The 27,792-nt window shown below is 42.5% G+C and overlaps 1 protein-coding gene across 2 annotated transcripts in view; it reads left to right on the top strand.

Annotated features, from left to right (window-relative positions):
* The first annotated feature begins 222 nt into the window (after positions 1–222).
* Positions 223–27,792, top strand: part of myo3a (myosin IIIA) — a 59,985-nt gene continuing 32,415 nt past the window's right edge. Inside the window, exons 1-7 of one of the 2 annotated variants that reach the window (XM_086191095.1) lie at positions 223–531; positions 10,276–10,459; positions 12,722–12,856; positions 20,080–20,184; positions 20,385–20,484; positions 25,614–25,690; positions 27,268–27,413. In XM_086191095.1, coding sequence (XP_086047221.1) covers positions 494–531; positions 10,276–10,459; positions 12,722–12,856; positions 20,080–20,184; positions 20,385–20,484; positions 25,614–25,690; positions 27,268–27,413 — 785 coding nt within the window. In that variant the 5' untranslated portion in view covers positions 223–493. Of the gene's footprint in view, positions 532–8,393; positions 8,542–10,275; positions 10,460–12,721; positions 12,857–20,079; positions 20,185–20,384; positions 20,485–25,613; positions 25,691–27,267; positions 27,414–27,792 lie in introns of those variants that run through there. The other variant, XM_086191094.1, reaches the window with a different exon arrangement.

A 27,792-nucleotide genomic window follows, 5' to 3' on the forward strand; every position in this document is an offset into this window, starting at 1 on the left:
GTGTACTTGTGTGGTTTTACTTCCTGTCTTTGTCAGCTTTCCTGAGTCTCACCTGTGTCCTGTCAGTTCTTGAGTCCTCGTCAGTCACAGCCCCGCCTCCTTCCTGGCCCTCCTGTCCTCACCTGGTTCTTTTTGTGTCATCAGTTGAGCTTCTACTTTAGTTTGATTGTCTTTCTCACATCCTTATGCCACTTTATTCTGTTTGTCCCCCCCCCCCATGCTTTTTGACTTTCTTGTGTTTAAGTTTTTAAGCCTAGCTTTTGTTTAAATCTTTTGCAAAATAAACTGTCAAGTTACATCAAGTCCTAACCAGTTCAAATATCTGCATTCAGGGCCTGATTCCTCAACCTCGACAGCGCTAAGCTAACTAGCAGTGAGCCAGTTTCTAAAAGAGACAAGGGCGTCTACCTACCTGTCTGTGTGGCTCTGGGGAGGATGGCAAATAATATATTCACCCGAGAGTCACCGTGTTCCTGTCACAACTTCCTAGGATATGAGATACACGCTGCTTCTTCTGTGGCGTCACTACAGGTGAGTCGCTTGAGTGAGAAGTGGCTGCTGTGACTCTTCAACCGAACACGGGAAACCTTGTCCGTTCCCATATGGAGCAAAAGTTCTAATCAGTGAGTTCAATATGTTCACTTCGTCAGAGAACGTCAGCACTTTACAAACAGCTGAGCCGAGAGAAAGTTGAAGTTTGGTGCTGCTGACTTTGAAGTGCAATATCCTTGTTTGTGTCCAGCTTGGGACCTTTTCTTTGTGTGTGTGTGTGTTTGTTGCGAGTCATTTCCCGTCCTTTTGTTACTTGTTCTCTACTTTCAGGTCTACTAAAAGTAGAGAGAACCTTTTTTTTTTTTTTAAATTTAAGTGTCAGTTTAGTTGTTAAAGGAATCATTCATCATGACCTCAACGGGGGGGGGGCTGTGAAATCCTCACCAAAAAAACGGAAGTAAAATTTATTCAGCTTGTTAAAGACAAAAAACAAAAAAACAAGCTTCCTTCAAGAATACGGAGGACGTACCTGTTTTTTAAACCCTGGGAGGGAAATGAGGAGCAGCATCGGCCACTTGAATCAGGAAGTTACACAACTCTCCTCCACGGGGGAGAGGATGAACTTTCTTGATGAGTCATATGGATTTTTACTGATGGAGGTTGGCGGAGGAGTGGGCACGAGTGGTCGAAAGCTGTTTCATCTGCGTAACGCACTCATGAACGACCGGCACTCTGGGATTTTTAGCCACGTAAGCGGTGCGGCATCTCAGCAGCTACCTCATGCATTGCTGGATAAAGTCCTGACAATATATTTGAATGACGTTTGTGCTCTTGTGAGTTTTTAAACAAAACTGTGACAAATTTCTCAGGAATATTATTGTAAGGAGGAAATTAAGTCATGCTTGATTATGACTGTGAACTGTTAAAATTTCATCTCGCACAACTTGGAATGATTGTTAAACATCTGCAACCCTTGAGCCTCAGCTGCTGTATAAGTGTGTGTGTATATTTTTGCTAATTAGCATGCTAACTCGCTAAAGGTACTGTGGGGTTCGCTGAACAGACAAATGGGAAAACAGAAGCTCAAACAAAATGGGAAGAAAACAATTATAAATTAAATTTGCAAAGAAGAGAAGCAAAATGGAGCAACCGTCCAAAAAAAAAAAAATTAGTCTTTGAATCCAAATCAACATCGTTAACACAGAGGACAGTTAGCCACAAATTGAATGTCACTTCTCTTGGACAGGACACATTAGCATTACCACAGGCTGCTACATCTCAAAGGGGCCTTGTGTTAAGATCTGCAATTATGGAAATCTGAATGAGAATTCAATATATCAAAGGCTGCTAAAAATACACTGTCATTCGGCAAAACCTGCAACAAATTAATTAACTTCACACGCAAACCAAAGCTCATACGCTCCCATTAGCTGTGTTCCTCATTTCTGCATTAAATTGGATCAATGCATTTAAACTTTTTTTCCCTCCACTTTCACCCAGAGGTGCTTGCATTCACTTAATCAGAAAACAAGGTGCAAAGCTGAACACTGCACTGTCCTCTGCTCAAATGAGGAGGGAAATGGATTGAGAATACAAATGATGTTCCATTCACTCGTCTACCAGAGCAGCAGTAAAGCATCCCAAACAAAAGGTTGTAATGAGATATGTCGTCACTGTCGGTTTGCCAAAAGGGAGCCTCATGCATGTTGCCAATAATAGCTTAATGATCTTTCTATCAACTGCACCATCCCATTTAAGTGGCTCATGATATGTTACATACCACAGCTGGGGAAGTCACGGCCCAGTGGTTTGCCACAATAGCAGCCAGACACGGACTCCATTCACGGGCCTGTCAGGCATTCACACCACGTAACTTCGGCCACAATAGCCTCATCAGTAGCCTTATTCAATCAGCTGCAGACGACTCGGGTGCCGCGGACGCAGCCAGCCATCCACGCGTCTGCATCACGGAGGCAACAACAATCAGTGCGTCCTTGCTCAAATCTCCTTGAAGAGATGGCTGATTTTGCCTGATTGCATCTCGGCTATTATGACTCTCGGCGAGCTTGAGTACGACCATGTGATTAGTACATGGGTGGAACGGTCAGAGGCGCTGCGTAACAGCATATTGTTTGGTTTTTTTTGTTGTATGAACTGTTTTTAAGCAGCAGTGTACAAAATAAAGGAAAGGCGTTTTTGAGTCAGCAGCTTTCGGCCAATCGGAGTAGACTGGTGTTGGAATGAGTCCTAAAAACTTGTTCGCATCGAGGAACCTCATACAGTTCCGCTACCCCAGTGAGATATTAGAATACATTATTAGATAAATCCCTGAAATAAGGTCTGGGGTTAAAACAAGCTTATGTTATTAAAACAAGTTGTGGTGACGTGGAAGTCGTCCCAATTCGCCCATGGCTTACCGTTAGCTTTTTACTGCTAACGGATGAATTTGCGCTTGATGGATGATCTCGCGAAACAAAACACTCTCGTCTTGTAAACTTTTGTTTGCCAGAGGGCTGAGGAACCCATGGTGATGCTACTTTCCAAGTTGGCTTGTAAAAATGCATCATCTCCGTGGCACTCACGAGACGTAGAAGTTTCCTTTTTGATGACCTTGCAGTTGTAGGATTGCAAATAAATAAAACCGCAACTCAAATCCAACCTCGGTAAAGTGATTTATTATCCGTGTAATGGTGGAGTTGATACGGTGTCGATGGTGTCAGAGGCGATATGTGGCTGATATTGATTGTGCATTCACACAAAGAGGAAGAGGCCACGTCAATCAATACCCTTATCAATCAATCAACCTTCATGTATTGCTGCTTGTCCTTCAGACCAGAGTCACTACCACTGCAAAACTGAAGAACCGTTTGAGTTCATGCAGTCACTATTTTTTAAAAGTTTAAACCATATTTGTTTTTTCCTCCAGTGGACAAAATAAGTCATGTTTGTAGTAATTTGTGCAGGTATTGATTATACTTTGATGCTTTTCTATGTCCAACGTAAATTACTTTCATGTAAAATGCCGATTATTTTGGACTACAGCCAAAAAAATTCACTTTTATGTCTTTGGCACAATGCAGAGACGTCCATAACAATGAGTTGAATGAGTGGGCTGAAGCTGAATAGCTTGTCACTCCAGTGCCACTTCATTTTCAACAACATAATTGTCATCAACGTCAAATACTGCTCTGAAACCAAACACATTTCTCCAATGGTCTGTCAAGGGAATGTCTGAAAACAGCTTCTTTAATTTCAGGTAAGATGACTCGTTCCAGAGGTTCTAATTATTTTTTATTTTACTATCAAATGTAATAATTGTCAAGCAGCTTTTGATCAGCATGTGTGCAACTCATTTGTATTTAAAGCGGAAAAAGCGGTTTCATGTATATTTTTCATACTCATAATTGATGTCTAGAATTAGTTTAAACCTTGAAAAACATTGGTCATTTTTTTTTTTTGAATATAAAAGAACACCCATTAGCTAAGAAGACTAACTATGCACATGCACCTCAATCAAAAGGACACATGTTGGTGTTTTGTTTTTTGGAGAGGGATTATTTGATCCAAACTTGTGTGTGACACAAGATGAGATTTCTTGGCTGTACCGCAGAGCCGCATTTAGGTTACCTATCAGGAAATTAAGCCTATTAACTGCTTATGTAACCTACTCCACACTTGATTGTGAGTTCTTATCCAGTATTTCAAATGTAGCACGTTAAAGTGATACGTAATGCAAAAATGGTGATTTATCAGTCACCTCCAGATGTCTGGAATTCATGATGTTTTTACACACACACACACACACACACGTGAGTTCTTAGTGAATCCCGAAGATGTCAGACAAAGCAAGCCTCATACTTCTTGCTGGAAGCGAATGGACACCAAAGCAAAGCTATATAAAACATCTGTTAACAAACTTGCATCATCCAGGGAAATCCAAGTGGTCTCTTTTTTTTTTTTTCCAGCTGGATGCTCAATACTCTTCATTTTTACCTGAACTAAAACAGTTGTGCTTCTACACGTTAGCATAGAATGACCAGCTCGAGCCTTCAGTTGAATTCCCCCATTGAGGGAAACCAGATTTTTTAGCTCATATCTAAGTGTTTGTGGATTATTCAGAATATCACTGAATAAAGTAGACTTGGGTTATTCTGGATGATGCGTTTGAGAGTGAACAGAGGTTTCGTCGGTGTTAACCTTCGGCCTCCGTTAGCTTCGAGCTGAAAAATAAATACGTGGCTAGCATTTTCTGTATTCATGAAGAAGTCATTCACGGGGAACATAAAAAATAAAACCATCTTCCTGAATTAAAGACATCTCATGGGGAGTTGTTGTAACACTGTGCTTCTTAGCATATGATGATTATAGTAGCAGACACAGTAAACTTAGCCAGTGCTAACGGTTGGTTGTAAGTTAAGGAGCGGAAAACAAACATGATGTGGACCCACTATTCATGCAGTAAATGGCATGTTTCACTGAGGAGCATAAATATCAACCTTACTGTGACTCTAGAGGAAAAATCAGGTGACCGTAGTCCACTGAGGACCGCGAATGACTGTACAGAATGTTCCACTGCTCCAATCAGCAGATGTTAAGATATTTCAGTCGGAACAGAAGTGACAGACTGGCGTTGCCATCAAAACTAAGCAATTTGCATAATTAAGCAGAAAAATTGTGTCACCTAGAGATAATTGGCTCTAAGTGACTGGACACAGTAGGATATTGAAAAATAATACATTTACCTTATGACTAACATACCACAGGAAAGGCCAGACATCGTGCATCATTTGCGTTTTTCTGTTGTCAAGCTATCCAACAGTGAGGGTTACCAATGTGTCCAGTCTGCTCGGTAAGCTGGACCTACGCCCACCCTAATCATACGGCTATTATAGCCATCAGTGCGTCCCCCATCCCTGGTCAGGGTACAGGCTTCCAGAAGCCATTTGTAAAGCAGCGAAGCAGGAAATGAGGTTGGTTTGCTGCAGTTGCCTGGAAGATGCTTGAGGGAGCCACATTTAAGTGTGTGCGTTGATCATACGGGGTTCCTCCCAGACTGTGTGTGTGTGTGTGTGTGTGTGTGTGTGAGTGGTCATAGAAGTCGGATGTGTTGGTAATGGACAGAGACATCAAGATGTATTATTGGCAAGAAATCCAGGGCCTCAACGCCCACTGATAGATGAAACTTTATGGCTGTGTCAAAGCACTGATCTTCTTCCGAGCTGGTGGAGAGGGAAGTTTCTGGATGATGTTCTCATATAATTCATCCTCTTCTTGCCCTTTTGTCTTTTTCTCTTTTTTTTTCCTTTGTAGAGGGGGTACAAACCCACAAAAAAAACCCATTTATTTCTTGCAGCCTTTGCCAGCGATACATCAGACACTGTTAAATACAAATAAATAGGATGGACCATGAATGTTCCTTAAGTACTGGTGGTGTTTGTTTATGCTTCCTCTCACCCTAACCTCAATCATTGGTTAGGGGAGGTTTTTGTTTTCACATTCGCAACTAGCGCCTTTTGAAGGAATAAACTGAAGAAAATAATCAAATTAGCTTATAATATCCATATTTTTAAAGTAGCTGTTCATATTCAGGCATAATAAAACTTTGAAGGGTGGTTTCGGTTGAGGAATACTACTTTGTCATGCTCCAAATTGAAGTAAATGTAGAAAGTACTCTATTTTCTTAAAGGGGTTACAGTGGAAGAACTCTCAGTGTGGCTCTGGCTCGGCTCCACGCAGCTCTCCAGGGCGATGCATGTGTAACGGGACCCTGTTCAACAATGCTGCGAGCGCATCAGTGGCCTGTTACACCTGACTGGCTCATGAACTCGCCTGTTGTTAGCTTGTCCTCTCTGGGCTAATTTGTGTCACTATCAGAGCCATCGGCCGGTGGCTACTCCTGCTAAAGCTAATTGCTTAAACTCATTACCTCATTATGTTCTGCAATATTGTTTCTTATTTTTGATGCATAATACATAGCAGTGGAGGTCAGGTCAGGAGCAGCATCTCTTGGTTGCTAATGCTACCCTCAACTACTCAAGCATGTCAATGCACTTTTAAATGGGTAAGTCTGACTTTTGGTTGTTCTGGTTTATAAGCAGGTGTTGCAAGGCCTTTTTTAATTCTTGCATAGGAGCATCTTTTACTTGTTTCCTTGCAAAATGTAAACTACTTCTTCATTTGTATATTAGATTTGCAAACTTTGGGAGTGGCTCACTTTGTTGTCACTGTGTTTGCCTGTGTCTCCATGCATGTGTGTAAGTCTTTGTTTTACCCATGTGTCTGGATTGGCTTTGCTTCTTACTGTCGGCCACCAAAGGTCAGTAGATTTTGATACTGCAGCTCTGAAAATTTGTGCTAGTTTTGGGATAATTTCCTTAATTTAGTCTTGGTAGATTTAATACTTAACCCTCCTCACCCTGGTTTATTTAGTCAAGGTTTACTTGACTAAAAGTGAAGTTTTGTCTCACTTTAATCTTCTTTTAGTCAGTAACTGTAGAATTTGTATTTGTGGTGAGCCTTGATGTGTCTCTTCAGGGTAATTTAGATGTTGAGTCATTTAACATTCACCTAACCAATTTTTCAATGTTCCTTTCTTTTAGTTTGATGCACTTGGAGCTGCAATTTTTGTATGAGAAGTGCAACACAAAGTTAATTACTTCACATTGTAGTTGACAGGATCTCTAGAGGATTTACTTGGTTAGATTGTTTGTTCTAGTTGATGAATTCAGCTGCTGTCAAAGAAAATAACACAAGCTGAAAATTTAAGTTGTTTTGGTTGTCGTTGCGTATTTTCATTACCGCTATAAATCTTACAACTTAGTAGCTTCCTTATATAGTCTTTTTAAGATGTTTACCTGGAATAAGCATAAAATTTCATGAGCGTCCACCCTCAAACAAATTGACCTCTCATTTTTTTCATTTCCCATAGGGGAAAAAAAAGCATCCACTCCGAATGAGAGTAAAGTGCTTTTTGACTTTGATGTGGCCAGCGAGGCACATAATCTTCACTTGTCTTCTTGTGCCAAGGTTAAGCTGAAACTTTAGCCCACTCATCAGCGTCACAGATTAGTTCCTTTCTGCCAAACGGATCTCCTGTTTCCTCCCGAGAGCTTCAAGTGGTCGAACTGCTCAGGAGCCACTCGGATCAAAGACTCACATGAATATACTTTAACACAAACCATGTAGGATTTTCAGCATCATACATTTTGAAATATTTATAACTTATCTAATTTTCCCTTATTTCCACCCCCCCCCCCCAAAAAAAAAACCCTGCTGCTACAGAAAATCCGTTTTCAGTCATGCATGTGCCTTTGATCATGTGTGTGCTGCCTGAATGCTGCATCTCAACACGGCTAACTAAGAGTGACGGCCAGTCAGCGCTCCGGGGCAGACAAGGTTAGGTAATGCTGTGCATACAGACACAACACTCCTCTCCGGGGTTATTCCCTTGCAGCCTTCATGGCGGAGGTGTCCAGTGTGAGTCCTTAGGTTTCGCCCTCTTGTCTCGTGTGTCACAGCATGTTGTCACATATAGAGGCAGCGATGTATTATTGAAGATGTCTGCACACGATGTACATTAGGCCAACACGAGTGTGATTACCTACATGTGGGTGCATTTATGGGTGTCTAATTGCTCTGCACATGCAGTAGTCAGAAAGCGCCAAGCAGTCATCATAAATAAAGAAGCGAGGATAATAAAAATATAAGAGGAATAGCCCCGTGCGACACCGTGCGCTAAGGCTTTCTAACCAGCTTTCCTTTGTTTATGAATGGGCGTCTATATGGGGAAAGGCTCATGCTGCAACAGTGGCTAATTCCTGCTAATCCCGCCGTGTCTTCTACCACTTAGAGATGGTTTCCAATGGCAGCCCCGGAGCAGGAGAATTGCTCGTGAGATTAGCTTGCATTCGCTCCTCCTCCAACCTCCTCCTCCTCTCCTCACAACCAGGCCAGGTTAGCCTGCCTGCCACAGCCTCCATGCTAACCATTCACAGCAGAAATGGATTCAGTATTTCCCCAAAATGTCCTGCGTCCTATTTAGGGAACAATGTAAGTTTTTTTTCCCCTTTTTTATTATGGTTTTACAGCTTTGTGGGTGTCTGTATGGGTGGGAATGCAGACGCAAGCGGCTTTGTCTTGAAGGATTTGTGAAGTTCAGAGGTGCCTGTTCTGGATTTAGAACCTTATTCCTTTTTTTTTTTCTTTGCTGTGTCTAACTTTCCTTAGCACATTTTACTTAAAGATCTGTTTTTTTCTCACAACATTCAAGTTTAAGTGTTACAATTGTGATTCAGATGCACAAAGAAAAACGATATGATTTGACTACCAGCATCTGTTTCATAAAGCTGATAAGATCAGAAGGTTAAAAAGAAAAAGAAGGCAAACAAAATGCAATATTGAGAAGTGAAACCAGGAGTCCAGAGATAAGTTGTGCATCAGATATTTTTGTGAAAAATGAGTTTGTGCTGAGCAGCTTCTTGCCTGCCTCAGAAGAACGCCAAATCTGGGTGGAAATACGCCCATTTGTGATGTGCATTAGGGAGCTGAGGCCCTGAAAGAGCAGCTGATCGCTAATTAGCTTAGCACAATGAATAGTAGTGGCTGGGTAAGTTAGCGTACCTCCGTCTTGCTGAGTACTAAATCTGCTGACGACTCAAGTCCATTTTTACTAGCTGGAACGTGGCAGATGAGCTTTACCATCAATAGCTGCCAGCATATATACAGTATATCAATCAGTTATGCTTCTGAATCCATAAATAAAATCCTCTTGATCTCACTGTGACTCATCATGTATCTGCATCCAGCTGCTGCATGTTAAATCCTATTTAATAGCAACAGAAATATCTCCATATTCAGCTGAGAAGACGAGATAAAATACGGTTATTTGTTGCATGAGAAAACATTGCAACATAATTTATCACACTTCGGCTCTCACCGGTCTCTCTTAACCAGCTGAGATCCAGCTAATCCAAATACAAGCCTGCTGAGTGGGGTGGGAGGAGTGCACGCTCTGTCTGGGGGGTTGGGGGAGGGGGGTCACTCTCAGTCCCTCAAAATTCCAGCTTGCTTCTGCATTTTTAGCAGAATCGTACCCCGCATCTCCGTGGCGCAGCATTACTATACTGTTATTGTTGCCCTGAACGTCTTAAATCAGCCCCCAGCTGTGCCGCTAGCTCCAGATTAGCCTCTAGTTAAACACTTGATGTGCTTCCAGGATTACTCCCAAACAAACCAGCATGATGACTTGCTTATTTGCAACAGAAAGGGCTTATACATCTGGGGTTTTACCCTAGAAGATGTACTCAGAAAATTGTTTGTCAAATGTCCATCAATCCATCCATTTTCTAACATGGATGATTGGTTGAGAGGCGGGGTTCACCCTGGATGGGTCGCCAGGCCGTCGCAGGGCCATCAGGAGCAGTTAGGGGTTCAGTATCTTGCTCAAGGATACTTGGACATGGTCACCGGGGGAAGTGAGGATCGAACCGGCGACCCTTCGGTTGCTAGACGACCACGCTACCTCTGAGCCGCTCCTTATTTGTCCAGTGTATGTTTTGAAAAAGGTGCAAAAGCTGGCAGCAAACCAGTTTCTCCAATCTGCATCGTCCCATGTGTGTTTCCACCCTGGGCAGATGTGATGCCGTTTGAGGGAGAAAAAACCCCCCCACGAAAACACCAGAACTGAGATGTTGCTCAGATTTTGAGTTTATCAGCCCTTTCATGCTGCAGGCTTGGTACTGCGCTTGTCCTCTCCCTGCTGACCGCTTTCCTCTTCTTCCGTAGGAGATCTCTCCTGAAGATGTTTCCACAATCAGGGAAATCGATTGTCTTTGACAACTTTCCGGATCCCACTGACACCTGGGAAATCATTGAGACAATCGGGAAAGGGACGTACGGGAAAGTTTACAAAGTTCTCCACAAACTTGATGGAAGTAAAGCAGCAGTGAAGATACTGGATCCTATCCATGTAAGTAGTGTTTTTGTGTCTAAATGTAGGATTTACACGTAAAATTGTTCCCAATTCAAGGCTGGTCTGATTCTTTGCCCGCATTACCCTGTTGTGAGGGGGGATTTATCTAAAATATCAAGGTCAGCAACTGGATTAGAGACTCTCTGAGCCTGAAATCCTGCTGTGGGACTGGTCAAGAAACATAAAATAGACCAGGACCTTGCAATCGTGAGAGAGTGAGCTCAGACAATACAACTTTTTTGTTCAAATTTGGCACAAACATCCACTGGCCCTCAGGGGGGAACTAAAAGGTTTTTAGTGGTCAAAGGTCAAGGTCACCTCGCATGAACGTACAGTAACATGTTGAATGGAGCTGGGGAATGAACTGGAACAGGTCCAAGGTCCTGGTCAAAGGTCGAGGTTTCTCTGGCATCAGGGGCCAAGCTGTTTCCATCCCTTTTGGGAAGCTAAGCTAACAAATTGGCTCCAGCTATGTGTGTCGTCAAGAATTAAATAAGCGTGTACATAACCCCAAATTCTGATTTGTTCTTTGCTACTGCAGACTTTCTGCTGGATATTTCTGTGATTTTGATTTTCTAACACACAAAGGATATCGCAGTAGTCCTCTAGGCTGGACTACTGCGATGCACCCTCATCAGGATCTCTCACAAGAGATCCAGAGCAGCGCTGCCAGGATCCTGATGAGGGTGCACAAATACGAACACAGCACTCCCATCCTGACATCCCTTCCCTGGCTCCCTGTCCCCTTTTGGCGTGAATATAAGGTCCACCTACTCACCCACCAGTGCATCAACGGTCCCGCCCCCATTCACCTACAGGAACTACTCACTCCCCAAACCTCCTTGCGCACCCTCCGTTCTGCAACAACTCACAAACCCCAAGTCCCTAGAACCTCACTCGGCAGTATGGGTGACCAGGCCTTCTCCCCTGCAGCCCTGAGGCTGTGGAACGCCCCCCCCCCCCGACCATCTTGAGGGCCCCACAGTCTACTGATGTTAGAGAAACCTTAAAACGTATCTTTTTAAAAAAGCTGTTTTCTGATTGTCTTATATAGGTTCCCCTTTGTTTTAACAATGATTGATCTTGCTCTTTATGAAATCTTTGCTTTTAATCATGCTAATTTTACTCTGTAACACTTTGAGATTGTTGTAAAATAGAATTCATTACAAATAAAATGTATTATTATTATTATTATTATTATTATTATTATTATTATTATTGCTGCCTCACAACCTGAGAGATGGTCCTCCTCTCATCAACCCTCCGTTCTTGGTGTTATCTCCCTGCACACAGCCGGGCTGCGTGTGGCCGGGGCCACCCGAGGCTCATACTGGGGGACGGAGTCAGCATGCGATGACTCATCCCAACCAGAGAATCAGGTTAAAGGTGTAATGACACCTTGGTCCTTGGATGGTCAGCATGAGATAATGTTTGTAGAGTGGAGAACCAATAATATTGTTACACACCTTTCTGAGAGCGAGAGACCGTCACTCCGACTGCGCTTTACGGTTCTCGTGAAATACGCCCTGAAGGCTGATGAAGATCAGAGTTTTGATGTTTTGCAGATCTACATTCTGCTGATCTGTATTGAGCACGTGAGTTCTCCTCGGGTCATTAATTCTGCTGAAGGGTCTCCTCTCTGTGTCCTCCTGCCTCCCGGCCCAGCCTCGAGTTTCACTGACAAACAGGAGCATGAGGGGACAGATGTACGGAGGGGTAGCGTTAGAGTACCAAGTTTTGTTTTTTTAAATTTTATTTTGCATGAAATCAAGAGAATTGAGCAAAAATGTCAAGTTAGGACCGACTGTTGAGAGTTCAACTGAAAAGTGGAGAGAGAAATTAAAATACCACATCAAGAATTGGCTAAAATGCAAAAAACAACAACAACAACAACAAAAACGTCAGTGAATATGGCTGCGCCTAAAAATGCCTGCATTGAGGAACTGGTGAATTTGTACCTCCAAACTGTGTTTAGCAAGCAGGGAATTCTTTCTGCTACTGGGTGGATGGATGACGAAGAGATTCTGCTGCAAACCTCGGCAGAAGAAACCACAAAAGGGGAGGTCATATTTATGTTGTCTTTAATCAAGGAACTCTGACCTCAACAATTTTGACTTTTTGTCAGGTAATGGTATTTAAATTTAATTCTTGATGGTTTAACTTAATTGTAGACGTGCAAAATAAAAAAAAAAACAACAACCCCGCCTTATGCTCTTCCGTAGACTGTAATTGTAACCGATCTCCATCTTTGTTTTGCAGGATATTGATGAGGAGATCGAGGCGGAGTACAACATCCTCAAAGCTCTGTCTGATCACACCAATGTCGTCAAATTCTATGGGATGTACTACAAGAAGGATGTGAAATGTGGAGATCAGCTGTGGCTCGTACTGGAGGTATGCGCAGTCTGAGGGGGTTTACCGGTGCGGTGTGCCGCTGCCGTGCAGACAAAGAGTGTTTAAGTGCAGATTAAAAGTCCAATTGTCCTTCACATGGCATGTCTGGCCTGGTATATGCTGCGGTGACCAAATCCGGTCAGTGATTATGTAACACTAAGCCACCAGGGGTAGTCTCAGAGTTTACCTATAGGCCACCTGGGGGATTTGGTGGCGAGCCAGTTGTCATCATTGACGTGTCGGGGGTGGCCGGGGGGTTAGCTTGTCTCAGTGAATTAGTTGGTTGAATTACAGAAACTTCTGAACATGGCGACATGTGTGTTTCACACACACTTCCTGACTTCCCAGGTTTTATAAATAAACTCTTGTAACTTTGGGAAAAACCATTAACGCCGTTCAGAGTTTCACACTCCCACCACATTGGTTCAGCTAACTAGCTTAATCCTTGCAGCTGCTCTTTGACATGTTGAAACTGGTTGATGACAAAACACTGGTCGGTACAGTAGATGCAGCACAGGCTGCATCAGGCCAAGACCCGGCGGTAATCCCAGCAACTGTGACCAGCAGTTGGTCCCCTCTGGTGAGAAAATCAAATCAGTTCCTAGCTAACAGATGTAAAAGTTGAAAACCACTGTTGGACTGATTGAAATTTGCTGTGATAAGATAGGGTATTAAGATGAGAGATTCTCTAAAGTCCTTAGTTTAGGTTGTACGTTCCTATATCTTTGTCTCATAGTGACCAAATTATTGGTTCATATCGAGATGGACTTGGCAAAACGAAACGGCTGCAATGAGAATGTTGGGCAAATCAAAGTCCATCTAACTGCTATGCTAATGTTGGTTCTTCTCAACGATTTTGACCATAAAACATAAAAAAATAAAGCCTAGGTTGAAAAATATGGATCTTTCCCTTTAAAGGGTAAACGGACTCAATTTTGTACAGCGCTTTTCTACCTTAGTGGCACTCAAAGCGCTTTCCAGTGTCATCTCATTCACACACACACACACACTCACACACTGATGGTGGAGGCTGCCATGCAAGGCGCCAACCTACTCATCAGGAGAAATTATGGGTTCAGTATCTTGCTCAAGGACACTTTGACATGGTCACCAGGGTCGAGGATTGAACCAGCGACCTTTCGGTTGCTAGACAGCCACTCTTCCCCTGAGCCGTGCCGCCCTAAAGATTGGAGGTTTCTGTTATACGGCCCCTGGCACCTCGGAGCGAAGGCCACTATGTCAGCTGTTGTTTGGATTTTGTTGCTTTGAGCAAAATATTCCAAAATGATGGAGAGGATAGAATGTTTTTGTTTGTTTGTTTTTTGGTTTACATTGCACTGGATTCTTTTTATAAACTGCTCTGTTTACTGTGAGAAATTGTTAACTGAATGCAAACTGGCCCGATTTGGTCCAAAAATCTGCATTTGACTGCTTCCTCTGACTTTCTGACCTTCAGCCACGGCCGGATTCAGGTTTGCATCTGTGATATTTTGTGTAAAAGTTCAAGGGGACCTGGATGCTGCTGCAGCTTTCTTTACGTCTCCATCTTTCATATCTACTGGCCTGCTGTAGCGCTTTCGAAATGTCAAGCTCTTGACAAACATGTAATGGAGGTCAACCTCCAAGGAGGAACGTGTTTGCGGGGTCGTGCACAGCGGCGGGTGGTGGATTTTGGTGCCTATCCACCCTCTGACCGCACCATTTCTGTTGCTGCTTTGATAGCAAGCAGGACAAACCTGGAGACCTCTGGTGAAAATGATAAGCAGACATGAGGCTTCCAGGAAAACTACGACTCGAAACGAAGCCGCAGAAGGCTTCTCACACGTTGCTGTTTTGTTTTTGCTAACGGTTGTGTCGCTAACAGATGCGGCTTTGGGGAGTTCAAATCACGTTCAAATCACACAGGGAGCCGCAGCAGCGGGATGAAAGAGCCGCACGTGGCTGCGGGGCCGCGGGTCGCTCACCCCTGGTTTAACCTGACCTAAACCGTACTGACTCATCACGAATCATTGTTTGGTGAATGTCCTTTCAAGAAGCTGTCAGTGAATAACAATTAACTAACGATGGTCATGTTAACTTAAGAGATAAACGTTCCCGTTTGCATTAAGGGAACACAGGTAAACGGTTTATGATGCTTTCTCGGTGCTCTTCCATTTAACGAAGCTGTAATAGTCTTGAACCCTCAGTGTAAAGAGTATTTTTCAGTTTCCTCGCTCTCAGGCTGCAGGGAGCAGGACGGGCTCTTTAGTTTTTGGATGCACCTGAGCAGCGACGACCGTCTCTCCTGAATTCCTCTCTCTGCTCTCAGCTGAAGCTCTGCGGAACACCAAGTCCATATTTCTGTAATTCAAGCTCAGAGGGCTTTGCATCCACGACAACAACAGTGTTATGCTAAACCGCTAGATAGTTTTCACTCCTCCAGCTTGTGTTTCTCTCCCTTTTCACCGCTGTCTGCCTTGATGACCCTTTGCTTACTTCACTCTGACGTCAGCAACAGTCAGAATTGGGGAGAGAAAGGCCTTCGTCTGGTTTACATCGTGTTAAGTTGTTTTCAATCAATTGGAACTCATTCCTCAGCGACAATACAAATCTGATTTTGTTAACTTTGTTCCCTCTGTGGTTTGTCCTTTCCCAACTTTCCCTCCGCAAAAATCCGCAGCCTGCAGTCTAAATCTGGTGGATAATCCTGAGGCTGAAATTACTGTCTGACAGTTTAGTAAGGGGCTGAGGCGCTGTGTGTGTGTGTGTGTGTGTGTGTTGGCAGATGATTTTGGGGGCTCTGAAGTAGATGCACATGGGGGTTTAGCCGTGAAGAGACAGGAAAGGAAGGAGTAAGGTGGCCATTCACCATGGTTACTGTCCCTCCTTTCTGAACAGTAATTTTCCACCCTTGAGCTCCACTTAGAGCAGCCTTTCTGCACTCTCCACGCAGGCCGGGCCGCTCATTATGAAGAGAATTCATACAAATTGCATCCTCTACTTTGTTATCCTCTCATTGGGGTCTGCAGGCTTTTGGCTTCTGTGGCGTGCTCCTTTATGATAGTGGATACAAGAGCAAGCTTTCATGTTCCAAGGTTCCAATTTAGCTCCCAGATAGCTTAAGATGACTTCAAAGATGGCAAGGATGGGTCGACTTTTATTCTCTAATCATGAGTTTAAAAAAAAAAAAAAAACCTGAATTAGATGCGCATATCATTTGTGAGCTCCCTCAGAACAAACTGTTAGAGGCCAATGTTTAGTCCAACCTTTGAGAGACCCTTTTCCATTAAATGAACATGAAAGTCACTTTATCACAATGCCAAATTGAAATTTAAGTTTTTGTGCACCAGTGCTGCATTTTTAACACAAAATTGAGGCACAGGCTATCAAAAAATGAAAATGTATGTTTCCATCACAGCTAAAACTAACACATTGTACTCTTACGCTAAATGTAATTACTTGCCAAATCACACAGTGCATGTTTCAGCATGTGTCAGAACCTCTTATTAGCAGAACCTAAAATCAGTTTAACACAGCTAAAGGTAGAATTTTTCTTTTGTCGCGTTGGCTTTGGCGGAGGTCGAGCTCTCTGAGCGCCCTCTGGTTCAACCTGGGACGTGTTTATGTCATGATGTTGGTCACGCAACAACCTGGCGGGAGGTTCGAATGAATGGACAATTAAAGCTTAACAGGTGTGGACGAGGACGAACAAGCTCCCCTCTGCAAGAGTTTTGATGATCTGAGAGGAAGTATGAAAGAATACATTTGCAGTCACTTTATGTTTGATATATTTCCACATTTCATACTTTTTTTTTTTAAACATTTTGTGACGTGATAATATCGGCTTATTTCAGCAAGCGATATTTTTCTGTTGCAACAAACGAGCTCTCTGAAGACATGAATTGACAATGAGGTTTAAAATCGTGCTCCTTGTTCAGACTTAACAGGGTTTGAAAGGAAACACCCCGGCTATTATGTACGTGTAAATGATCCAGTGACACACACACACACACACACACGCACGCACACACACGGTTGTTCGTTGTAACTCCATACTTCCATTGATGTGACAGTAAAATAAGCATTATAAATTCATATATTGGCAGGGAAAGCTACATCAAAGGTGTGTGTGACTAAAGTCAGCACCTGTGTGTTTCAAGGCTGTGAGGTGGTTCCTCCAGACTGAGGGAGGGGACATCTCCGTTTCATCTTTACATTTGTTTCATCCACTTCTTTTACCTGTCTTTGATCAACTCCGTTCATTTGCATCACCAAACAAGCACCTGACCTCATTTGTAATGGAGAACACGCCGCTCACTATTCAGTGATATTCGGTTTATTCTTTGATTATTAATAGTTCCGTAGGAACTCAGCTGATACGGAAGACGTTATTGAGACGCTCCTCTGATTCGAAGCAGGCCTTTGGCCAAAAAGACAACGTCACATCAGCCTTTCTGATATTGTTTTTGAAAAAAAAATTGCTTAGGAATTCATTAAAATTGCTTGCCAATCAATCATAGTGCCACCTGGTGGCTTCAAATAATTATCTGACTTTATGTTTGTGAGCTAAAAGCAAACAGACGGTCGCAGAAGCAGAAGCAACTCCTTGCTGGCTCGCACTGAACCAGAAGTGTTAGTTTGTTAGCTCAGTTCCAAGTGTTTGTGGGTAACTGAGCATATGACTAGATTAAAAAAGACATGGATAATACTGGACAATGTTCTTTAGATGTTGTAAACCAACATTTTTGCTGTTATTTTCCACTGTTAGCTTCATGCTAAATATAAGAGGCTATCTTTCTGTGTGGAGTCTCCATGTTCTCCCCGTGCCTGCGTGGGTTCTCTCCGGGTACTACGGCTTCCTCCCACCGTCCAAAAACATGCAATTGGGGACGAGGCTGATTGATTCTCTAAATTGACCGTAGGTATGAATGTGAGTGTGAATGGTTGTTCGTCTCTGTATGTTGGCCCTGCGATGGACTGGCGACCTGTCCAGAGTGAACCCCGCCTCTCGCCCGTAGATGCTGGGATAGGCTCCAGCCCCCCCGCGACCCTTACTTGTAAGGAATAAGCGGAAGATGACGATGGATGGAAAACCACGTACAACTATGATTTTTAGAGGGAAAATGCAATCTAGTACAAAGCTAACGTTATGCTACGAACAAGATGGGCCATATTGGTTAAATTCCTGGAATAAGGTCTGTGGTTATCAGAAACTTGAGAGATTTTTTTTTTAAATTTAAGTTCTATTACCTAAAATATATATGTAAACACCCCACTTTTGAGCTTTTAAAATCTTTGTATCAGTCTCAAAAATAGTAGTTGCTAACACAAAGCTAAACGGGACTACAGAGGTTACAGTGAACCTTAAATGGCGTCACACCAGTGAGCCGACACTGGTTCTTGTCAGATGACGGTGTTGAGGAGGAAAAATCGGAGTAAGGAAAAAATAATGCCAAACATAGAGGAGGCACAAAGCTGATGGTGCCTTTCGTTCATAGCATAACGTTAGCATTGTGATGCTAATGACGGCACTGATGCTTCTAAAATCATAAATTTATGTTCAGTTGTAAAGATTATCTCCCAAAATTAAACATGTGTCTCATAAATCATCCCAAATACAAAGAAAGGATCAATCAAGGGAAGCCATGGTGATGCTAACCTCTGAGTTAGCCAACAAAAACACTTCAGCTCTGCAGCACTCTTTACCGCTGCTAGACGGCGTGTTTTCAAGCTCTCCAACATATCTGTCACTCACTTGAGTTATTTTTCTCCTTTTTTTTTTTTAAAGACTGTTTTGATCAATGAAATTCAGGCTTTTATTGTGTACAAAGTGTTCTCTGTGAGCTGTAACTGGAAGAAGCAATTACAGCTTCCTGTGGTTCGGTCAATTAGCTTCAGTGGGTCGCACAGACACGATATGTGCAAATGCAGTCAAGCCCCGTGCGTAGAATTTGAATGAGATGGCAAAATGGATGCCTTTTTTAGTAATTTCAGCAAGCAACTGCAAATATGACGCTACTCGTGCAGCAGTGAGCACTTTGTATGGAAAGGAAGCTACTATAATATGATGCTTTTCCCCCTTCTTTTTTTCTCCATTCAAGAAGGTAAACACCTGCTTCCCTAACCACCCCAGGAAAAACAAATATTATGCTGCGGCGTACTGCAGGCTGTAATTTTGAATGTGCATCCGACAACATCGCAGCTGTGTGATATAACTTGTTAGTCACCTTATCTGCGATGTGCTTCACGATGCCTTTCGTACGATCGCCCCAGGGGGGTGATTCTTATCTTCAGTAACCACACACCACTGCATGTGCATTTCCTAATTAAGCTTTCAGTTTACAAGAGCACAGAATTAGTATAATTATAAAAGGAGTGTTGAGTAGATAAAGAGATGATGGAATTTCTCCATCTCATGTGAAATGTTTTGGAGGTTGTTTTTTTTTATTTTTTTATTTTTTAAGGACTTAAAATGTGCATAGAAGTGAGAATTCTTCTGCCTCACATGTTGCAAAAACAGTGGTCGTATGCCGGATCTGCAGTTTCTCAACCTCCGACACTGTGGCTGAAATCTCAAAGCTTTCTATTTTTCATATACCTTCAGCATCTCCCAAAGAAAGAGCCAAATTAAGGGTTATTATTGTTGCCAAGGCAACCCACTAGGTAATTTTCTATAATTTTCCAGGAGGGATGGCTATCGATGGTGGAGTCCGTATTCAGACACAGTGTACAACAAGAAAACACAAACACTGAGAGATGAAATGCGTCTTGCTTCCTTTTCTTTAAGGATAACAATTTAATTCTCAACACCAAGCAAGCAGTGGAAGCTCAAAAACTCTTTACATAAAACAGATGAGAGAACACAAGAAAAATATAACATTTAGAAATTTAAAATCTCCATAGAGCAAGAATTTTATAGATTTTTTTTTTTGTTTATTTACTTTGGCATTATCTCAGATTATTTGTACATTTTTAATATTTAACCTGCTTAGTCACCATAGATTAAACCACACAAAATGTACTCCCCCCCCCCCCCCCGCACTAAGCTGCCTGGAAGAGATGAGCTGCTGCAGATTGACAGAATTACATCTCGTTTCCACTGTGAAATCTTTTGATCAAAAAATCAGTTCCCTCCCGTTCTTCCATATCTAAGATGTCCCAGATTTCAGCATATTGTTGAATCTGGGTTTAAAGCACTGACTCATGTTGAGTTTTTTTTTACTCCTTGTCCTCTTTTCTTTTAGCTTTGCAACGGCGGCTCGGTGACAGATCTGGCCAAAGGCATGCTGAAGAGGGGAGATAGAATGGATGAAGCCATTATTGCCTACATCTTGCACGAAGCACTCATGGTAAGTTCTGAATGTGCGCAGCTGCCTGGGGGCACACAATAGCGTACTGTAGAGTTGAACAAGCTCCCTGCGGAAATAAATTGCTTGTCATGAAAAGAGAGACTTTAAACAGGATAATTTTAAAGGCAGGTGCATGTCAGAAGAAGCTGTTAACCCCGCCCTGCCCCCCCCCGTTTTTTTTCTTCTTTTTTTTTCCACAGGGTCTCCAACACCTGCACATCAACAAGACCATCCACCGTGACGTCAAAGGCAATAACATCCTGTTAACCACACAAGGAGGAGTCAAACTGGTAGATTTCGGTATGAAAAGTGTTGTCCCTCAGTTTATCTGCTCAGATTGTAGCTCTGTTTAACTAAGGATTCGACAAAGGGTCAAATCCATTACCCTGAGCTGCGCGCCAAATCAACTGTGTCACTAATTAGTTTTCCTGAGAGTTTGAAATGCATTTATATCCCCCCCCACACACACGCACACACACACATACACACACACACAAAAAAAAGTTGTAGACGATTGCACTTTTTCCATTACGCTGCGTCTTTTACGTTTTACTGCAGACAAAAGGAGAAATCGTACCTATTCAACCTGGTTTTCTTAACTAAATGAGGCGCTCCCAAAATGCTTCTTGGGATGGCTCACGCCGGCGTCTTCGGAACCAGCTGCCTGTTTTCACGACAAATAAAAACACCTCTCAACATGTGTGAAGGTTTGCATTTAGCCTGGTAATTGCGGTCTTCTCTTTTAAAAGCTTTTTTTTTTTTTTTTTTTTTTTCCCCTAACCATGAAGCACAAGCACAGCTCTTCTGTGAGGCGGAGGGAGGGGGGGTGGAGGGGCATAATGGAATCACTTAATATGTGAATGAAGTCGCTAATGTGGAGCTCGGCCGCCCTTTCGCCCTCACTGCAGATTCACCCTCCTCTTGGGGTTTATTACCACCACTGTGCATGTTATGTTTGTTTGTCAGCACGATTGTGCAAAAAAAAAAAAAGTAGTGGACGGACTTTTAATGGAATCTCTTACAGTGGGCCAAGATTCAATTTTAGGGCAGATCTTTTGTGAAGTGGTGCAGGAATGAGTCCTAAAATAAATTAGCATCATTGAACTTGTGGTATATAATAAGGTAAAGAGAGGTTTAGTTTTAAGAACGCTCTCCTGAATTTGAGCTCTCTGTCTCTTTAAAAGTGGTGTGTGTGTTTTTTGTTGTTGTTGTTTTTTTTTAAGAAGTAGCGAAATAATACAACCGGGGTTATCACACACATTCATTACATCAACAATAGAGGAAGTGCAAAGTTCCTCTGCATTTTACAGAGACGATACCTCGAGCTGTTGTTTGCCTCTGAATTTATTTTCTGGAGTGATCGAAAACTCATTGTAAACTGTTTTGTTGAGGGAACCCATGGTGACGCTAGCTTCCAGGACAGCCTCCAAAAATCCATCACCCTGCAGCACTTGATTTGGTATTGTAAAGAAATTGTTGTCGCGTTACATGGAGCTGTAGGGTAAATTGTGGTATTACCTACACGTGAACTCCTCAGCCTCTCTAATATGCTGCCCCTCATTGGAACGTGGAGTTTGATGCGCTAGCCGGATTTGACCTCACCTGATACCTTCAACTAAGGTTGTTTTCACACTTTCAGAACCCTGTTTGCTCCAGACTTTTCATCAGACTTCAATCGCAGGTGTGACAGGCGCCTTGGACCACGTTCCAAATGTGATATATATGGGCCAGAGTTTGGTCTGAGCTGAAGGAAGTGTCTCAGTCCGGATGAAACGGCATCGTGGATCTTTTTTGTAGTGGGAAACTTAGAGGTTTGGGGCAGTAACAGGATGTAGTCGCTCATTTAACAGTAGAAGATGCTGTATCATTGGAGTTGAGAATAAATTTCTGATCGGACGCAATTCTCCAAATCTATTTATTAACTCCCCCCCCCCCCATTTGGATAGAAACGTTCTACATGCCACCTCAGATGCTCAAACTAACTAATTTTAAGTTAAGGAAGATGCAGTGTGTAGTTGACGAGCCCGATCAAATCGTAGCAATCTCAACAAAAATATCAACCTCGATAACTTGTGCCCAGGTCTTGGTTTTCAGGTGTCACTGTGTGCCAGTGAAATTCCACTCTTCCTTATAGGTAGAAACCTTTAATGCTTGGTCACGTTTGACAAACACGCCAGCGTCATCACTCGGAACATATTAGCATGCTGACGTTAGTATTTAGGTCAAACCCCTGTGGCGCCTTCAGCCTCAGGGCCACAAGCTTGACAGTAGACTCTCCGTCTTGTTCGTATCAAACGGAATTTTTGAGGAAAATTGGATCCACGAGTGTGCGGAACATTTCTGACTTGCCTTCAAGTGCTGCAACCTATATTTGTCACTTTTCTAAGATACTGAGTAAATGTCATGTCGTTCACCGAAGATGATGGTGGCAGCGAACTGTGCTGATAAGGAAAGGCATCCTGCTGTATCACCCGCCAGTGACGTCTTTGAATACTAAACTCTGAAGTCAGCAAACAGCAAAAGTGTAAATTTGGACATAGGTGGCTCATTTTAGTCTTCTCCAGAGTTGGAAGCGGGCAACAGAACTATGGACATAAATATGTTTTCATGTATATCTGATTTTAGGAACATGTTGACAATTGCTGGTGAAGAATTTCAGTCACTTGAGAAACATGTCCACTTTAACAACTATTTTAGTTTTAGCTAGCAAAGTGACGAGCTAGCTAACGAGTGTAGCCTTTATATTCCCCCCTGTGTTACCCTGCAGTGTGAATGCAATGATGTTGGAAACCTCTTGGTTAGTATTCACACTTCTGTGTGACCTTGAATGCAGCAAATGTGGAAACACGTGACGGGAGAGACCGCAGCTAGCTGGTTAGCATGCTAACTCCGGTAGGGTTGTGGGAAAACGACACAAACGTCGTTGACGTAACTTCTTAGTTATTTTTGTTCCCATTTTGTTAATTGAGCTTCATTTTTGAATGTTTTTACATGGGAATGCTGAAATACAGCACTGAGGTCTTCATTAAAAAAAAAAAAAAAAAAAAGTGACGAAACCATAAAAGAGGGGCGACTCCCCCGCACTCGACACAGTCTCTGCGTCACACTAGGATTAATAGTTTTTCATGCGGACGGGCTCACGCTACAACAAGCAGCTGAGGAGATAAATCCCCCGCAGTGACTCATCACCATCAGAGAAACAAAATGGCAAAGAGACGGACCCGAAAAGAGCAGCGAAAGATTGAAAGGAGAGAGCTGCTCGTTCACGGTTCTCTCATGAATATTCTAATTGACAGCGTTATCTCTATGATGATTATTAAGTGTGGCCCACCAGGCTCCTCTCGGGTCTAATGTAGTGGAAAGACAGGGTGCTGTGAGAGGTTTAATAGGGGGTCTTTGTGCTGCTGAAACCTCACACATGTATGTCTTATATATTAGTGTGCATGCGTGTGTGTGTGTGTATGCATAGGTTTGATGTGATAATTGTGGGTTAACTGGGAGAGTTTGTGGGAGTAAAACTGTGGGTTTAATCTCAACAATGTGGTGTGGCTATGTGGTTTAACCTAGCAACTCTGTGTGTGTGTGTGTGTGTGTGTGTGTGTGTGTGTGTCTTGCTCCATATAATTCTAATCCTTTTTAGATGTTTGCCACAGTTTCCTCCTGGCTTTTCTCTCAACTGCTGGCTTTAATCCACCAGCAACCTCACAGCTTCAGTATTTCACCGTATTGTACTGACAGGAGTGAAGTCATCAAAAAATGATGATGGGCTTTTATAAATATTTTTTATATCATATAAATACTATGTGAAATGTCTGCCCCTGTTTTATCACACGATGATATTGATATTTCTCGCTTCAATTCTTCTAAACTTTGCCGCGTCGTGGCTATTCTGCAGGAAATGTATTAATTGGGATCATCTTGACGGGATGTACCATATCATTTTTAAAGGGGGTCCAAACACAGTTCACAGTGGAAATGCAACAATAGCATGAACAAGACGAACCATTAAATAAATGAAAGTGTTAGAACTACAAGATGGCCAGCCATATATATATATATATATATATATATATATATATATATATATATATATATATATATATATATATATATATAAAATTTTTACAGTACAATGGACAGAAAAGTAAAGCTGTGGGAAGCAAAAGGTGTGAAGTGAAAGGAACAGGCTGTTTTTAGATGAGCAAGATAGTTGAATTCAATGCATTTAAACATGAAATGTCATCTTCCTTCACTGGGCAATGGTCAACAGGCTTTTGGGGGAAATAGACCAGAAGATGGATACCCTGGTGCCCATGCAGACCTCGAGTTAGCTTAGCGCAATGAATCATAGTGGTGACGGTTTCAAATATGCGTCTAACCATGAAATTGTGCCTCTTGATTTTAAAATTAGTTTGCAGCAACGAACATTCTTGGAGAAAAGCTCATTTGAAAACTTTAACCTGAGATGCGCTAGCATTTTCCATTTACCTCCATCCATTGTGCTAAGCTAACTAGCGGTCAGCTGGTCCCCTGCACAATAAAAAAAAAGTTGCTGTCCCCCGCCTTTTTTTTTTTTAAGTGCATCAAACATAGTACAGTGATAAGTGAGAAATTAAGAGACGGGGAGTTTGTGTTTGTGCTTTCATCAGATCTGATCCGATGCATTGAGGTAGACAATGTCAACATAATGAAGAGCTGGGAGCATAACAAGGAAAATGAGTCATATTAGCATTAAAACATGCTGTAACATCCTCAGTGAATAGCAGCATGTCATGCATCCATAGATCACCTTTTGTTTGTTGCTAGCCTTTTGCCTCGAGGCTGTGTTTTTGTCCTGCTTCAGCTGAGCCAGCCCTGGGATAGTGTGGCGCCCTGTTACACTGATTTGTCTGGACTGGACTAAAGTCACGACTGTGGGTCAGCATGCTCCTTGTCAAGTTTTTTTTATTTATTTATTTTTTTTACACAACACACACACACTGCAGAATTTATCCTCTTCTAACATGATTGTCCTGACTTTGTTCTACTATTGTAGAGGCAGATACATCAACTAAACAATCCCGGGCTGAGCCAATAAATCACTCAGACACGTAATATCTTGTTCAGAGAGCAGGAGAAATGCTGCCTCCAGCTGCCACAGCCAGCTGAAGAGTATTCAAATGCTGCTCTTGAAACGCCGGCAAATTCACAAGAATTTGTAATTCAAAGCAATCTATCATTTTTAGGGAAAATAACATGTTTACATGTGCATGAGAGAGGTGTGTGTTTGTTGTTTCTCTTCCATGTCACTATAGTGACAGCTCTATCATGAGCAGCCACCCTGCTGTTTACCGCTTTTTTGTTTTTTTTCCCACAGATCATCGCTTTCAGGCCGTCTGATATGTGCAGTAAAAAGAACGAGATCTAAGTATGTATTGTCTCCCCTGCAGGTGTTTCTGCCCAGCTGACAAACACTCGTCTGAGGAGGAACACCTCTGTGGGAACGCCGTTCTGGATGGCTCCTGAGGTACCATCAGACTGGACTATGGCTCTCGCTGCCTCTTACCTTTCCGCTACATTAGCCTGAAGCAGATCCCAGCAGGCCACAGTTCATAATCGTCAGAGATGGAACACTGTCGAATACTACGCTCATGACAAAAAATGGAGCTTCCATCATTCCCTCTAATCACATTCAGCAGTACAAAGTTTGCTCTCCACACAGAAATGTTGATTTTTATACTCGGAACGAGTCATCGCGGTCACGTATTCCTGTCCTCAGTGGTTGACGCTGTGGTTAAACGATATTCTTAATCGTGCATTAGTTCCCGCTTGGTTTTGGATGTTGCTCCACTGTGCCGTAAAAAGCGACGGTTGAAAAGAGCTGGTGTCGCTGGAGTGTTTCCTTCCTTGCAGAGCTGGAAAGAAAACAACAGAATGATTAGAGATGTTGTGTACTGTGTCAAAACGGTGCATTTCGTGAGTTAAAATAGATTAGGTGGTAGACTTGGTAAACCCCCGAATGAAATTGACTTGTGTGTTCATACAGTGATAGGAGGGGGAGATCAGGTTTTGATGGGTTTTATTCTAAAGCACAAGTCACAGCGCGTCATGGTTTGTCACATCACGCCAAATGGCTATCATAGCAGGGCAGGTTCGATACGCGGGATCAAGATGAAGTCGTCACGTCCCCCTTCTTTACATGAGGTTTGCATATTGTGCAAATGTGGATTAGAGTGCAGAGTGAACACTGAGGTCACGCACTAAGATTTTAATCTGAGTAAGACATTCACCTACAAACTTCCACGAAAGATGAAGGCAGACTCACTCTGGTTTGGTCGTCATTCTTATTCAGGGAATCAAAAAAGGAACTTTAAATATACAAGACCATCACTAGAAAGTTTTTTTTTTTTTCTTTTTGGTGGTGGTGGTATTAGAGACTCGTAAACGGCAGCATTCTGCAAAAGTATTACATTCATTTGGAACTGGTCTTACTGGTCTTGTAAAGAGGATTTGCTTATGTAACTTTGAGTTGAGGGGGGTAAGTGGTGTGACATCTGCAGGTTTAATTTTTTTTTTTAATGAGCTTAATTTTGGTCAAAGCCGCGTTTACGGAAATGTTTACACCTCAAGGATTTCTGCTGTATAAACTCTACATGTGTGGTTCCTCTCAGGGAACACTTAACGACGTATCAGAACAGAAATCGTGGCATCTGACGGTACCTTATCTTATTTATCTTCCGAGTGTAAGCATGTTGATGTAGTAGAACAATTTATTCCGTATCTTTGATAACGGCGTTTAATTAGTGTATGATTGTCTTTTAAAAAGCTGTGTGGAATCTTACCGTTTACTTAAAATTGCCTATTAGAAATGGAGGTTGCGTAATTAAGCGATGGCGTGTTGTTGTTTTTTCCCCGCTCATGCATTCATCTTCACAAATTGTTATATTTTCACTCATTTTAGTTCAATAATACTACGGTAATCACAATCATGACTTGCTCATTCCCTGCTTCCTGTCATGACTCACCTGAGTGGCTCCCTTTTCAAAACTCTCGCTCAGCGTCTTTGTAGTACTACTTTCACAGTACTGTTATTTTGATTTGTAGGTAATAGCATGTGAGCAGCAGCTGGACTCCACCTATGACGCTCGTTGCGACGTCTGGTCCCTGGGCATCACCGCCATAGAGCTGGGTGATGGAGATCCACCCCTTTCAGACCTCCACCCAATGAGAGCCCTTTTCAAAATACCCAGGTGAGTCAGACTCAGTCGTCATTGTGAAATTCGCCTCTTGTCCGTCCTCCCTCGAACCAGACAAGAAGAAAGATACCCTTCTCCCCTCTGTAGTGCTGGAGAGCTAACCGCTATTTAGCTTAGCACAGTGAATGACAGTGTATGGGAAGTCTTAGCATACCTCTGTCAAAAACTATCAAGCGCTTTTGTCCAATATGACTTGTCCTACCTTTCTTCCTGCAAGAAAGGATTGAGCGTGACCTTCATTTTGGCGGTTGAAAACTTCCAGACACTACGTTTTTAGAATCGGATATATAATCTCGGAACTACTTTCCTGACTGGGTGCAGGGATCTTTGACACAGAAACCTGACACAAAACAAAATGGTTTTTTTTTTTACC

The sequence above is a fragment of the Aulostomus chinensis genome, chromosome 21 (assembly GCF_037954235.1).
Source record: "Aulostomus chinensis isolate RoL2024-O1b breed Wild chromosome 21, RoL_Achi_v1.0, whole genome shotgun sequence".
Taxonomy (NCBI): Eukaryota; Metazoa; Chordata; class Actinopteri; order Syngnathiformes; family Aulostomidae; genus Aulostomus; species Aulostomus chinensis.